General features: G+C 37.3%; 1 protein-coding gene across 6 annotated transcripts in view; it reads left to right on the forward strand.

The window, feature by feature from the left end:
• Nucleotides 1-16,024, forward strand: part of DGKB (diacylglycerol kinase beta) — a gene marked incomplete at its 3' end in the record, with an annotated part of 654,267 nt that overhangs the window by 127,602 nt on the left and 510,641 nt on the right. For all 6 annotated transcript variants that reach the window (XM_080942285.1, XM_080942284.1, XM_080942287.1 and 3 more), the window contains 4 exons: nt 1,250-1,369; nt 10,131-10,248; nt 12,631-12,719; nt 12,799-12,915. In XM_080942285.1, the coding sequence (XP_080798411.1) occupies nt 1,250-1,369; nt 10,131-10,248; nt 12,631-12,719; nt 12,799-12,915 (444 nt within the window). The remainder of the gene's footprint in view (nt 1-1,249; nt 1,370-10,130; nt 10,249-12,630; nt 12,720-12,798; nt 12,916-16,024) is intronic.

The following is a 16,024-nucleotide window of genomic DNA, read 5'->3' on the forward strand; positions in this document are numbered from 1 at the left end:
TTCAAAGACAGGAAACAGGCATTGGGTGTGTGAGAGAAGGTTCACCATGCCCTGTTCTTTCCTTGTTCTTTGATTTGGCAGGATCTTACAATTTAACCCAGTCTGTCCTCAGAAACAGAGAAGCGAGCTCAGAATTTCTTTTTTTATTTGTCTATTCTACTAAGTCATTGAGAAATCTCCAAGAGGCATAACACTTTACTCAGATCTTAAGCTCTTTTACCAAATCATAATTTTTTTTATTTCTAGAACAATTAAATAGCTGGTGTGCCCTGCTCCTAATGTATTCTCTGTCAGTAGATCCTCTGTTGCTATGAAGAAAAACTACATAAAAAAAAAAAAAAAAAAAAAAAAAAAAAAAAGCAGAAAGCTAGGGAAATAGTCCTTATACTTCCAATTCAAAGATGACATTTACAGCATCTTTTCATATCTTATAGCTCATGCTGTTTGAAAGCATGTTTCTAAACTGATTAAAATGTCCATATTGTTTAAAGACAATGTTCTTGCTACTTTATAGTTTGAATCATATTTATCTTTCTGATTTAACTAGATAAGAAGTTTGTTGACCTTTCAGCAACCAAGTGTAACATAGCTGAAACTTGTACATAATTTATACAATATACATTCCTATATATGCCAGGGGTCTTTAACTTACACTGCATTATCTCCTTATATCCATACAATCCCTTGAAATAAGAATCCACATTATAAATGCACTATAAAGAAGTAAGTTTATCACAATCACACATTGTTGAACATTACTTGAAAGCCATCTTCAAAGAAGTCGAATGAAATATGGTCAGGTCATTAAGTTGGTGCTCTGTTAAATTGTTATAGGCAATTAAAAGGAACTTGAGTCCCTCACTCATTACTACAAAGCGAAGAATTATTCGTGCTCTTTGCCCTGATGTTAATTTGTTCGGACACTTTCTGGCATATATATGAACTTAAAAAGTGATCTTGGAGAAGTAATTAGAAACTACTTTTATTTTTAAATTAAAAGTACCTTTTAATTTTTTTCCCCGTGCTGCTTTTTCTTGGGGACTGCTAAGATGTTGAGCACCTATTTCTAAAAACTGAGCCGCATAGAACGCCAGATTCTTTACTCATATGCCTAGTTAAAGACAGTTTTCTCCACTAATGCTCAGTTCTTAGTAACAGTGTGTGATAGCCAGTTGGAGGAAATGCTGTGCTGAATTGTATGGGTTTTAGAAATCAGTCCCCTGACTCTTTTTCTCCCCTCCTCTTCCAGATTCTCCATGAAATGATGGAAGAAATTGACTATGACCGCGATGGCACCGTGTCTCTGGAGGAGTGGATTCAAGGGGGGATGACGACCATCCCACTTCTAGTCCTGCTGGGCTTGGAAAATGTAAGCCTTAGCAATGAGGGCGGTGCGTCTGCGTCAGTAGGACGCACTTTGGCAACATTTGGTGATCAGTGGGCCCACATCGCTTTCCACCACTGACCGTCTAATAAGTTTCTCGACCTCAATAATCCCACGGTGCCATCTTGTGAAGCACAAATAGACGGGAACTATGCTGTGGTTTTGGGCGCAGGACAGACAGATGGAATTAGGGATTAGGAACAGCTGCAGCTTTAGGAATAGTAGCCGGTTTACAGGGATTAGTGTCTGTCTAATATTCACCACGATTTCCAGGTTCTTTTGCTGTCTCTCTCATTGTGCTTTTCAGGAGACCAATGGGATTGAGGCATGGTCAGAGAGAGAAATATTGAAATACACATGGGAATTATCCTTACAACCATGGAATAAAATAAGAAACATTAATGATATCACTCCTTATTCTGTTTTTGTACGTATTTGTTTCTTTTGTGGGCTTAGGAATTAGTTCGATAGTAAAGCTTGTCTACTGAGTAGAGAGAGCTACAGGCCTCATCTCCTGCATTGTCAAAAAGAGCGAAAGTTACAGAAAGATTTTAAAAAGAAGAAAGAAAACCACACACAAGGGAACTAGAAAATTTATTCACCTTGTAAATTAATGTATCAATATGCATTTAGCTTCCTGTGCTATATGCCATCTCTAATTTTTATGATCACTTGTCATACATCGCGTTATTAGTCTATAAGCGTTATGAGGAAAGCTTAACGGCAGCGGGCTAACAAGGAGAACACACAAGGGGAACAAGAACGTGGTGACAGTTAAGGTTCACAGTGGGAAAGTACAGCTGAAGGCTGATTTATGTTGGGACGTTGCAAAAATATCGCCTTCCATAAATTAACCTCACAATTGGAAAGCTGGAGTTTGTGTGCTCTGAGTGGAGTAAGTGGATCATGTAAGAAAAGGCAGGAAGCTGGGGATGTGTGTGGGACGTGTGTGGTCCGGAGCAGATGCTGCCCCACAGTGGGTCAGCACCTGCCTAGCGTGCCTCAGACCACAGTTCCATGCCCAGCTCTACAAAAAGAAAACTGGGCAGAAGCAAGAACTTTACTAGTCTGAAGGGAGGAAGCAAAGCCACCGAAGGGGAAATTTTGTTATTTGTATTTTAAGGCCAAAAAAATATATATATATAATTTTGTTTGAAGGTAATTGTTTCCCAGTTCTTTGAATGTTACTTTATGGAAACGCTTGGCATAATTATAAAATCATCGCATTTTTAAACTATAGAGCTACAGCAATTTAAATCAGGGTGTTATGAAGAAATTGCTTACTCCATTTTAGTGTGAGTAGATACTTACCTTTACTTTGATATTATGGAAGTTATTTATATGCAGTTTATACTATAACTGTATTTTAAATGCTTTGTGTTTTGGGTGCAAAAGGATTATTCAAGGGTTTAATAGATCGACATGGTAGGGTGTTTCCTTTGAAATTGGGACTGTGTTCCCGATTACAGCCACTAGATGGCAGGGCTACATTGCATAATACGAAGAGAGCCGGCTTAAATATGGGAATGGAGAATTTCCCCATTGTAAAGAACAATTGTAAAAAAGAAATTCCACTTCTTTTTGTTCCTTTATAAATATATACAACAAAAATTTTAAATCGTTTTAATAAAATGGATAACTCCTGTATTACACAATCACCATACTCAGCATGTACTAGCTAGAAATAACTTCCTCTCCTATAAAACATAGTAAATGTTTGAAAAAGCAGAAAAAAGCACTAAGACACTTGAGTGATGAAAGCCATTGTTTTTAGGAAGTGAGCCTCACTTGATTGCAGCAAGTAGTTAATGTGGCAGTGCTCACAGAACTCAATTTATGATATCAAACATCCTCCTCCCCTCCTACCTTGGTGTTAGGCTGTTATTGGAAATTTGGGTGATTGATCTTGAAGATGGCCATTCATATAAAGTCTTCTTTATTAAACAGACCTTCATATTCTTCTGTATTGTCAGTTATGATTGTAGGGAGTGCATGCTAACTAGCTGTGAGCTAAATACCATAGTATACATGAAAGCGTGCCATTGAAATTCCTGGGTGAGCATGATTTGAATGGGTATCATGGCACTGATGATTTTATTGTACCTTATTGGTTCTCTTCAACACACTTCCAAGAGCTTTTCCATTCTCAATAGAGTACACTTTGCTCTGAAACAAAGAAACATTGAACCTCAGGACCTGATGCTCACTGAATTACTAGATAGTGGAAGCCATTTATTCTCTCATCCAAGAGTTTCTAGAGCCTTTACAAAATTCAAATCAAACTAATCAGAAAAGGACAAAGTTTTGTGGCCCCACACATATGATGGGAAATTAGGAGTTTTCATAGCTTTGTGAGTTTGATCATATTTGTGCCTGGAGTTATCCCATTATCAGTATTTATGTCACAGAGTTAATGTGGATTTTTCTTTCCTTTGCTTTCTTTTTTATTTGTTTGTTTGTTTGTTTGTTTTCTGAGTTGCACCTCTGCTTAAATCTCTTATGACTCAGATTTATATAAAACAAAAACACCAAAAAAAAAAACCTGAATAAAAATTTTATTTTTCCAAGGACATTGGTTTACAAGGCTTGTTTAAAATGGTTAACAACAACAACAACAACAACAATAATAATAATAATAATAATAACCTTTATATTTACCTTTTCTCCACCTTGATGCTTAGAAAACAAAGCTGTCTTTGGAAGGAGAGGGCCTGGCTTCCCTGTGCCACTTCAAAATATCATCCTTATAAAATCCCCACAGAAGGTCAAGTCATTTGTGCCAGTTTTAAAGCTTGGAACTCTGCAGACAATCTTCCATAAGGATAGAGGCACTCTGAGCACTGACCTGAGGGCTCTACCTAGACCTCGAACTTGGCTCTGACAGTACTCAGTAGCTGTTGCTATTGATTCCCAACAAGCCTCATTCTCCCTGTCCACTTTCCTGGGAGCACCACAGTGCTGTGTGTGGCTTTATTTAACACACTTTAAGATAATCCATGAGTACAAGGGTGGTCCACACTTGCAGGAAGCTCTCCGGTCTCTGTCAGAAACATAAGACCATGGCTAATCTTTTTTTTAAAGTATCAGGGAGTAAAACTATAGAGACTTTGGTATTAATTGATACAAAAGCAAACCAAACAAAAATTTATTTTTTTGAGAATTTCACATGTATATACAACAAAAGATGATCAGATTTAAGGCCCATTTCACCTCTAGTTCTACTGAGAGCAATTGTTATATGCATCTCTATAGAGCTATGCATTATAGCAGGGACAATCAAGAAGTGGCCACAGTCCCAAAGAATGGTTCTCCTGTATTCACTGAGATCTTCTCAACCTGGGGGTCATGACTCGTTTATGGAGCCGAACATCTCTTTCAGAGAGATCCTCTAAGACCATCAGAAATCACAGACCTTTTCTTTACAACTTATAACAGTAGCAAAATTACAGTGATGATGTAGCAAGGAAGATCATTTTATGGTTGGGGCTCTCCACAACATGAAGAACTGTATTAAATGGTTACAGCATTAGGAAGGTCGAGAACCACATCTTTAGCAGGTTTCAGCCTCCAACAGCATTCCACTAAAGAATGAGATCTCATGAGCCATCCATATTTGAATAGAGGCTGCCTTGATATGTGTGGATCTTGTGAAGATTTGCACATATGCTGTGAGTTCAGGAGCGTGAGACTCATGCCTTTTCCAGAAAACAGCACCCCTCTTCATATGTCAGTCTGTGTACTGTGTCTACATTCTCTTCTTAATTCATGTTCTCTGAGCATTGTCATGTCAGGGATAAAATTGTCCCCTGTAGGACGTAGCACACAGTCACTTATTTTTAACACTCTTACTAACTGCTGCCTGCTGCTAAGAGAGGTGCCTTCGACAATAGCTCAAAGATGTCCTCGTGTACCTGGACTAACATAAATAACTCGAATACAGTCTGGACACTTTAGCAGGGAGATCCTCAGTGTTTTGATTATAAATGAATGGGGCCACTTTTAGCCTGAGTTTAATTTGAATTGGAATGGAGTTTTATTCACTTCATTACATGGTTTCAAAGAAATATGATCATTAGTCTTTATATGTAATACACACTATGTGTTTGATTAAGAACACGGACAGGCACATTTTGCTTACCTTTTGCTGTACAGAGAAGTACTATTTCCCCTGATGAGATTTCCAGGTGTTATGCAGTGATGCTGTCTAACTACACTAACTCCTCTTTGAAAATTGTCATTGTACATTCCAATAAAAAGTTACAATCTATGATTTGGTTAGGAAGTTTTTTTTCAACTTTATTTTTAAAAAAACAGAGATACATGTACAGATTTTTTAAAAGCATTTTTGCATGAAATTATATGAATATATTTTTGTCAGTACTTGATGTTTTTAGTGGTTTGAAAGCATTCATTCAAATCTTGCTAGTCACACTAATCATAAAGTACATGTAAAACAAATCAAAACATGGAAATAGTAAAAGCTTTCTTGGTGTGTAAAGATTAAACATATGAAGTTTGATTTTTCCCCACTCTCCATACGTGGATCAATCTATAAAGAAGTTAAAAACCAGACAAGATTCAGAAGTCCATTACAAGCTATCAAACGAAACTTAGTATAATATTTTGCAGGGATGGCATAGGCCTTTTCTGAGTGTGAAAAGTACAGTCTGGAAATTAGCAAGTGACTGTGACTGGACCCTGATGTCAATAAATCTCTCTGAATTACTTTGTGCCCAGACTTAATATAGCCCGAGTTTATTGCCAAAGAGAACAGTGTCATTTACAGTGATGATGTAATGTTTCAGAGATAATTGGACAAAATATATTAGACAATATAGTGCATATTATCTAACAATGGGAGCAACTTACAACTTTCACTCTTCATTGTATCCAAGAAACTTGATAAGATGTGATGTTTGGCCTGGGAAATCAGCAATACAGCTCTTTAAAATCTTTGAAACTAAATATCCTTTAGAGCCAGCCTTGGGCCACTTGAACCTTGTTAATATTCTGGGAAATAATGCCAAAAAATGAAATGTTGGAAAACTTCAGGATAAACAATCAAATAGGAAAATAATAAACCAAAAAGCATTTTGGGGGACATCTGTCTGGTTTATAAAGCTAAAACCTGAGGAAATGCACTGATGATTCTTTAACCGTGGGCTTTAACAGGCATCACTGAACATTCTACTCTCTCAGAGGCAAAGAATAGATAATGTCTAGTATGTAATGTGAAAATGAAGTAATATTTTTATCAAATAACTACAGTGGAACTAGAAACATTCATCTCAATTCTTTTCTTTTGATATTTTCTTTATTTACATTTTGGTTTTTATCCCCTTTCACAGTTTTCCCTCTGAACGTCCCTATCCAATCCCCCTCCTTCTGCTCTTTTGAGCGGGCTCCCCTTCCCAAGTCCCCCTTCCTACCTCATCACCCTGATATTCTCCTACACTGGGGAACTGAGCCTTCCCAGGCCCAAAGGCAACTCCTCCTATTGATGTCAGACAAGGCCATCCTTTGCTGCACTTGCAGCTGGAGCCACAGATTTCTCCATGTGAACTCTTTGTTGTTGGTTTAGCCCTGGGAGCTCTGGAGGTTCTGGTTGGTTGATACTGTTGTTCTTCCTATGGACTTGCAAACACCTTCAACTCCTTCATTCCCTTTTCTCACTTTTCTGTCGGGTTCCCTGTGCTCAGTCCAAGGGTTGGCTGTGAGTATCTTCCTCTCAGTTCTTTAGGGTGAAGATTTTTGGATGTTATAAATTTCAACAGCATGATGGTAGTGATATTTACTGTTTATATAACACCAGTCTTTATGGAGTTAAATTAACTTCACAGGTGTTGTGTAATGAAACCCCACACTCTGGCCTGAGAAACAGAGTGAGTGCCTTCATTTTCTCAGACAGGAAGTAGAGGAAAAATGAGGCAGCTTCTTCACATTGGCACAGTAGGCCCTGGTCTAGGTATTTCAGTTCTCTGCTCAGTCCCTTAAAAAAAGAAGAAAACTCATTTATTTGCTAATAAATATTTATTTGTTATAAAAGCATTAATAGGAATATGTTCTGCTGATAGAATGAGACTGACTCTCTTCTACCAAGTTTACAATCTCAATAAGACAAGACAAGACATGAAAATCCAGAGAGCCAGGGTGCAATTTGCACTACTAAGAAGCAGTTTGTGCTTGGTTTCCATTTCTTCCCTGAAAGAGGCCACATACAGATTTCTTTGGTATATTTAGGCAGTGCATAGGGCTAGGAGCTATAAAACTATCTAATTTTTTTTTTTTTTTTTTTTTTTGGTAAAGCATTTTATGCCCGGTAATGGATTTGTATATCACTTGCAGCCTGTAACATGGCTAAGTGTTCTGATTGACAGAACACCCACGTTCAGACTTGTTTATTTTTTGATAAGGAAAATGCCATCTGACTTTGTCCATATGTGCTCTCCAGCAGGATGAGGCTTATTCACACGGAATGGACAATCATTTGAGATGAGATGACAATGAGTACAAAAACAGCAATAAGTGTGAAAACTCCAATGCTTCTCCTTTGATTTGAAAATGTTTTAAAGCAGTACAGTGCTACTTTCAAAGATTATTTTAAAAATGCCTCATATTAATACTTTTAGATCAAGATATTTAATCATTTTAATATTAAGGGAACAAAAATATAGATTATAAAACATAGCAAATTTAAACATGTCTTATCCTGTTTACACACTAGTGCTACTAAGATTATTATGACACATTGACACCAGCACTGGACTCAGAAACAACTGTGTGCCTTATTCTTTAAATGATAGACCAAAATATTTAAAACCTTGTCTCCTGACGTGGTGTCGATGAGAATCACCTATATTGACTCAGGTGCTTTTGTGGAAATCTTCTTACTCCTTTAACCAAAAGACATACTTGAATACTGTGAAGAGATGGAGAAAGGTGTGAGATTAACATAAGGTTGAAGGTAAGGAATCAGCTGACTGCAGCTCCCTCAGAACCAGAGAAGCCCTGGGCCAGAGGCATGTTACTCTGTTGGCATGTTACTCACCAGAAAGCAAGGAACAGGTACCTCACAACCCACCTCTGCCTTTCTCTCTTTGACTAAGGAGATAAAAGAGCATGAGTCAACTAAATGCATCACTTAGTGTAAGAGCTTGGTCCCAGTGACTTGGGAAACCAAGTCTCTCTGTAGGGCAGAAGGCGGTGTAGCCTGTCTTCTTTGGCTTGGTACCACACAAGCCTGTTCTGTCATCTGGATAGAGTTACATCGCTATACTGCAAGGTCTTCAGTAATCAGTTGTGTTTGGAATGGCTGCTTGGGACAAAAACAAGGCAGTGTTTCTGCCTTTGAAACTTGCTAAACTTCAAGGGCCTATTGACAAGTACCTCCCAGGAAGCAGGTTCATTAATGTTTCATCTTATGATGCAAATTTGACATTTCTAATTCTAATGTGAGAAGTAGTTACTATGGATTCGTGGATATTATAAATCAGTGTCCTGGCTCTCACTGTGGTAAGAAAGAGAGGTTAGAAGCATTCTTATTAATATTTTATTATTAATAAAAATAAAGTGATCTGAGCCGTGTTATCTTTCTATAGTGCCCCAACACATAATACATACTCAGATAGTACTTGGTGAATTACAGTGTAAAAATATGAATTATTGCTAATTAGAAAAGTTATGCATAATATCAGTATTGATAGAATATCCATCAAGAATTTTGAAATCTGATTTCTGGCAAATTGGTGAATAAAATATGAGATGTGTAATAATATACAAACCGAGGACAGTAATGATATATGATAACTTCATCTAATGTTTTTGACCAGTTAATTCTGATTTAAACATCGAGTAACTTACTCTAAATTCTTCTGATTTTGATCTTAAGCAATAGAGATGTGATAAGCATCATTAGAGAAGTTCTTAAAGTATCATGTATATTTACTTTGCATAGTAAGCAGTATAGCACTTTTTTTGCTAAATTGTAAATATAAACCCAAGGTTTTATGGTGCCATATAACTACAGTGATAAACACAATAATGCAGTTTTCATATTTTATTATCTATAGTTATGAATAAAGTTATTTTTTACAAGACAACTAAACAAAAGGTCATATAATTATACTTTTGTCCATTTTATCAAAATTTGTATTTAATGCAGAATATGTAGTTAGTGATCATATTCTGGATCTGCAGACCACCATGTCTGACTTTGGAGCATTGCCTGTTTGATTACACCACATTTTTCTGTCTTACGAAACCCACCTCCATTTTGAATTTTGTTTATCTCAACACAAATGCACGGTTAAATATCTTTACAAGTTTTGATTTCTCAGGCTTCCACCGACAGTCCTTTCTCTTTCTTTATTCGTTTGTTTTGTTGGAATTGTGGTAAGCATGAGCGACTCCAAGGCTAAGAAGGCACGGCCTTGTGTTCACTGGGAGTTCTGTCAGGCAGTTGGTCGTGGAGGTTGGTGGGTATGCTGTTGAGCTGTTGACACTAGACAAGATTTCAGGGGTCAATACAGCCTCTCGAATTTATTTCACCTTCTTAGTAGGCAAGAACACTTGGGTTCTCCCCCTGCCCGCACCCAACGTCTCTGTGGCACTCTTGTTCTGTAGAGAGCCAAGACGAAGGAACAGTTTGTCTTCACACGCATCAGGCCAGCCTGATCTTTGTTGGCACTTGCGGAGTGCACTGTCTATTTCATTTAAGTGAAATCTGTTTCTTTCACGTCCCGTGCAGAATGTGAAGGATGACGGCCAGCACGTGTGGCGACTCAAGCACTTTAACAAGCCCGCCTACTGCAACCTCTGCCTGAACATGCTGATTGGCGTGGGGAAGCAGGGCCTCTGCTGCTCCTGTGAGTTCACTCGCTCTGCCTGATGTCATCACCTTTCTTGAGGGAAAACTGAGCTCAGGCAGCTATCCTGTTTGTGTGACATACCCCAGGCCATGATGCTTAGGGCGCATATTACCCTGTGACTTCTCAATGCTCAGGTCTCTGGCCAACTTCCTTTCAAAGGGAATAAATGATAGGTTCCAATTCCCTAGATATTTCTTTGTATTGAAGTTTAATTGCTAAGTATTTGTGTCTCTCACTTCTCCTTGGAGTGCATAGATATGTTTTACTGTTTTCACATACCTATATCTTATCTATATTTTATATTCCCTCATAAGTTGAGCACATTATTTATATTAGCTTTCAAGGAAAGACAATTCATTTAAATCTTAAAAGAATAAAGACTTACTTGCTGACTAAAACACAGATTTTCCCTCAAATTAAATATTTACACTTCTAGGTCTTATGTATTGATTGAGTATACACGTGTGTGGGGAGGGAGGGTAGCTGGGTGGGTGTGGTTGTGTTCTCATGTCTGTGATTGTGCATGCATGTGTGTTCATGTGGATATCTAAGATTAATATCTAGTGACCTCCTCCATTGGTCCCGCCCTACATACTGACCCCGATTTTCTTATTGACTCATATCTCAACTTCTGTGTCTAGTCCTTTGTGCCTGGGAGACACCCTCTCTACTCCCAGTTCTCTGAGGTACTCACAGATGGTCACTCTTTTAAATGAGTTCTTGAGATCTGAACTGTAATCATTTTGTATCAAGTATTTTACCTGCCTAAACAACTCACCAGCCTCTCCAGTACATTATTTTACATAAAGGAGAAATTTTCATAGGAGTATAGATATTGGGATAGAAGTCATTATAAGTTCTGTTCATTTTCACAGTTTCAGTTTCCTTTTCTCACAAGATTTACTTTACTCTAATAAATGTACATCACCAGTCAGAGATTTGCTGAGAGTATATATAAATATGTGTGATAATACATTTATACAGTCATCTAGTATTGGTTCCACTGATAGCATTTTTACTGAAAATAAAGTTTATGTTCTCTGAGATGACACAGAAACTCAGCCACACAATTCTTGCTATGTAAGATGCTGTAAGATTTTGTTTCTCTAGGTGTCCTATGTGACATTAAGAACTACACTTAATGTCATCAGTGTGTAAATGAATGGGATATTTTTAAGGTTATATAACATTTGTCAAATACCACATTTCTAATGGCTAGGTTGGAAGATCCAGGTATACTAGTTTATTCTCCATGCCCAAACAAACAAACAAAATAAAACAAAACAATCTCGGAACGTCCATAACTTTTTAAGAGAGTGAAGATTTTAAGGCAGATTTAATTGACTGAAACAAGTTAACTTTCAAGGAAGCAAAGTGCTATAGCATAAAAAGACAGGTTTTTGTTCTTTACAAAATGGTTATTGGTGGAAAACTCATAACATGAGTACTACTCACTACTATAAATAATGGTAAAGATATGTGTTCTTCCAGGCTGTTGTCAGAACTCACAGGCCGACTATCTATCTCTGTGAGCATTATATCCATTTCATTCATAGTTTAAGAAGTAGATTTTTAAGTTGTTTATCATCTTCCTTTTTAAAAATTCTTCTACATCATTATGAATCCTGAGTTGTTAGTGTGGAACAGTCTTCATATATAACATCTTCATGTGACCCTACTAGTATTTAGAAGAAAGCCAGGAGATGGTGGGATGCACTCTCAAATGTGTTATAATCAAGCATTCATATATACATTTGCTGGTATAAATGTGGTATATTCGTATAGTTCTTTTTGCTTCCTGGCCTAGAGAAGGTGGTTGTTGGAAGAAACCGTATCATGATGGAGGGTGAAGGACGGGCTCCCCTGAATGGATGATAGAATCTATTCTCCTTCCATAGACACATCTACCATTTAAAGTTTAGCTAAGTCAATAGACAAAGCAGTATAAGCACACAGACATTTACCCCCAAGCCAGCCAGCAGTCCTCGTGCCTGTTCTAAGTGAAATATAGACCTCTTCCTTCTAGCAAATGACACAAAGCCATTTGGCAGCCATCAATTTGTCTTTAATATTTTTTGTCATCTGGGAATTATTGTGAAAAATTTGAGCAAGGACTGATTTAATTAAGCATTTCCTGTTCCTGCTATGCTATGATAGAGGAGCCTTGGTTTCTCATATGCATACTATTTCCTGTACTAATTGGCCTTTTGCATTCCATGATAAAACAGCCGACTTGGACTTTTTTTCCTTGATGGGGCTGATTGGATTGATTAGAGAACAGTGGATGCGAAATGAGGATCTGTTAATGCCACTCTTCCCTCGTAAATTTGCAATCAAGACAAGGGTCAGCTCTGAATCTGTGTACGTGTTTCCTTTCAGTCTGCAAGTACACCGTCCACGAGCGCTGCGTGGCCAGAGCCCCACCCTCCTGCATCAAGACCTATGTGAAGTCCAAGAAGAACACAGATGTAAGTCTGGCAACACTAGCTTTCTAGATGTGTCTCTCTGGATAGAGCCTTTTACCACCCTGTTACTCTTCTGTTCTAGGTCATGCACCACTATTGGGTCGAAGGCAATTGCCCAACCAAGTGTGATAAGTGCCACAAAACAGTGAAATGTTACCAGGGCCTAACGGGGCTGCATTGTGTTTGGTGTCAGACCACAGTGAGTACCGCGGCATCACTGTTACCCGACGGGCTTCAAAGTTAGAATAAATCACCTAAAACCGTGGTGGGTGGGGCAGTTATTATTTCATCTGCCTGAGAATCAGATTTGTCCTCACAAGACTATGGACTTCAGAGATGACGCCTTCACATGCTTTTCAAGGACCCATGGAGTGGGTTCTAGCAGTTCCCAAGAAAGCAATCAGAAACCAGGAATGCAAGTTGGCAAACAAAAGAGGGTCACTACTCCTTGGGTATAGCTGTTTCCCAGGATCTATCCAATCTTTCTCTCATATGTTCCTTATCTCCAGGTACTCTGTGAACTGGGACAGAAGAGGTTTTGGTGTAGTAATAATTAGGGAAAAACAATTGCCAAAGCCTTTCAATACTACCTGGTTGACTGTCAAAACTGCTTCAAATAACTTCAGAATAAACACAGTAATTAGATTTAACTACTAAACCTGTTTAATTTCTGAAATTAGCACAATCAGACATGTCTTCTTTTTGAGCATTTATTAGCCTGTAGGGTGGTTTTGCTTCTTTCTAGCAGAATACTCTCTTAATCCTTCAGTTCTCTGCATTCTCCTGTGAGAATAAACAGCAGAGGGTACTCAATAGTTGGCAACTCAGATTTTAGGTAGAGAATATACAGGTTAAAAAGTATTCTTAAACAACACACACACACAAACACACACACACACACACACACACACACACACACACACAGGAAGAATAATGAAAAAAACAATTTGGCTTACATTTCAAACTACAAGAAAGTGTTTGAAGTGTTTGGTTATTATATTAAAATGCATAGCTATTGCAAGAATATATTAATGCTCAAACTTTATAAAGACCATAACAATTTTATTTTTTAAAGACAGTTGTATATATTAAAAGTGCATTTGGAAAACTAAAGAATTACAAGACTATGTAACTTTTTTTCCATATCTTGTAGAAGCCTAGTCTCAGCCCCACATCATTTTACTTGGCACATCTTAATTTTAGCATAGGCTAAGATTAGAAAATTTCAAGATTGACTTTTTTACTTTTAACAAACTTAAAAACAATGTATTGAATATGTTGCTGTTGTTATTATTTTTACTGTTTTTATTACTACTATTACTATTGTTATTAGTAGTAATAGTATTATTAGTAGTAATAGATTTCTCTATTTCTTAAGCATTAATATTTATAAGTGCCTATTAAGCCTAAAATAAGAATTAATATGCAAGGTCTGTAGACCTTAGATCTCTGGGTGCCTGGAAGTTTGCTATTCAACTCTTTTCACCTTCCTAATTTGGCTCCATGAATCTGTTTCTGTGTACTTTCAGAATTCTAATTTACAGCAGCAGTGGGGGACCCTTTTATTAATTAATCAATTTTGTAACTGGTGTCAAAATATACTCACCTGAAAATATTTATATACTTAGTATTATCCATAGCTTTCTTGAGCTGTTTTATGAAAATGTTGGCCCAATATCGATCCCTCAATTATTGGTGTCTAATATGACAGATCTCTAAAGAAACAAATGTCATTTTCACACTCTGTGACTCAGGAGAGTCAGGAATGTGGTGTTGCCTGTAATGAGCTTTGTAAGAGGTCACCTGAGTGGATTCCATGAGGAACTACTTAAACCGGAGATCAGAGGATGGAACAGAGCTTTACTTCGATCTTTCCTCTAAAGCTATTAATCACTTTGTATGACTTGAAATCACAGCTTGAGAAACGCAGAATATTAAAATGGTCGGAGTCACTTACAAATTGTGTCACTGTATCCATGGAGTGCCTCAGGTTGGGACACTATTCTACACTTCAAAATGGGGTTGATAATACCTAACTTATAGGGTTGTTGAAAGGATTAAATGGGTAAAGAGTCAGTGTAGATATGCTTAGAAATGGGGCACATACTTAGTAAGTGATCATGTCTATACTATTAACCAAGTGGGTAATAGGTAAAATCAGACATAGTGCCTAGTGTGAACCCTCGTGTTCATGTGGCATGCCTTGAATAATATTCAGGCTGTTGCCATCTCATTTGGTGAAAAATTCACAAGTAGAATTTCCCAAGCCTAGTCACTTGCATCCTTAAACACTTTAGGAAATTGTGTAACTTCGAACATTACTAACTTTTTTGTCAAGGTCCATAGACCTGCATTCTCTAGGGCAACTCCTCAACTCTTACCCTGCCACTTACAAGATCTGATCCTAAAATGATGTTTCCGGTTACTATACAAGTTAGATTCAGGTTTTTCTTGTCTTTCACGTTTTTCTTCTTCATAGAGCCTAGTGCTAAGCCCTTACATTTCTTGCTTAAAATATCTCTTCCAGATCTGAGATTTTGACTTCATGTTCCCAACCTTAGTACAAGCTCTTAGCACCCCTCCCAACTAGATTAGAGTAAGGATCTCTTGGCTTATTTCCCTGACAGAAGGAACTTCTCTGATATGTAGGTTGCCCTACCACCACCAGAAAAAAATCCTTTGAAAATCTTAATTTGTTATAATATGTCCTGTTCAGAAATGTATAATAATTCCACGATAATAAATGTCGCCTCTGTACCACTTACCCCATTTTGATTTTGAGTTCCACAAAACACAGATTTAAGAAGCACAAGTTCTTGCGTCCTCTATGACTTCTCCCTTCAAGCTGGGTATTTACTAAAGAACCCCTGTGGAAGCCATGATTAATCCTGACATTTTATTAAAAATGTCTCATTCCTTGGACTGTACCATTCTTCAATACTTGCTAGGAACCAAGTTCAGTTACTTATTTACTTTGACCTTTTTTTTTTTTTTGGATGCTATTATTGCCATCTTCAAATTGATTTTATTTTATTTCCTAAAGAAAGACAGAGTTGTTCTCGAGTTATTTCATTTCTGCGTGCCATCAATTTTATACTTTTATTTGCCTCCATGTGCTCCTTAATCATCCGATGGTCTTAAGGCAGTATCAGGTTTTGAGGAAGTCATCAGATTCACTATAAGGAGTAATATAGTGATCTTCATGTAAATATTGAATCACAAATGCACTTCATCTTTAAATTTTATCCCAAAATACATTGAAATAACTTATAATAACTTATAACTTGAAATAAAAATAACTTATAGTG

Source organism: Micromys minutus, assembly GCF_963924665.1.
Source record: "Micromys minutus genome assembly, chromosome: 1".
In the NCBI taxonomy this organism is placed as follows: Eukaryota; Metazoa; Chordata; class Mammalia; order Rodentia; family Muridae; genus Micromys; species Micromys minutus.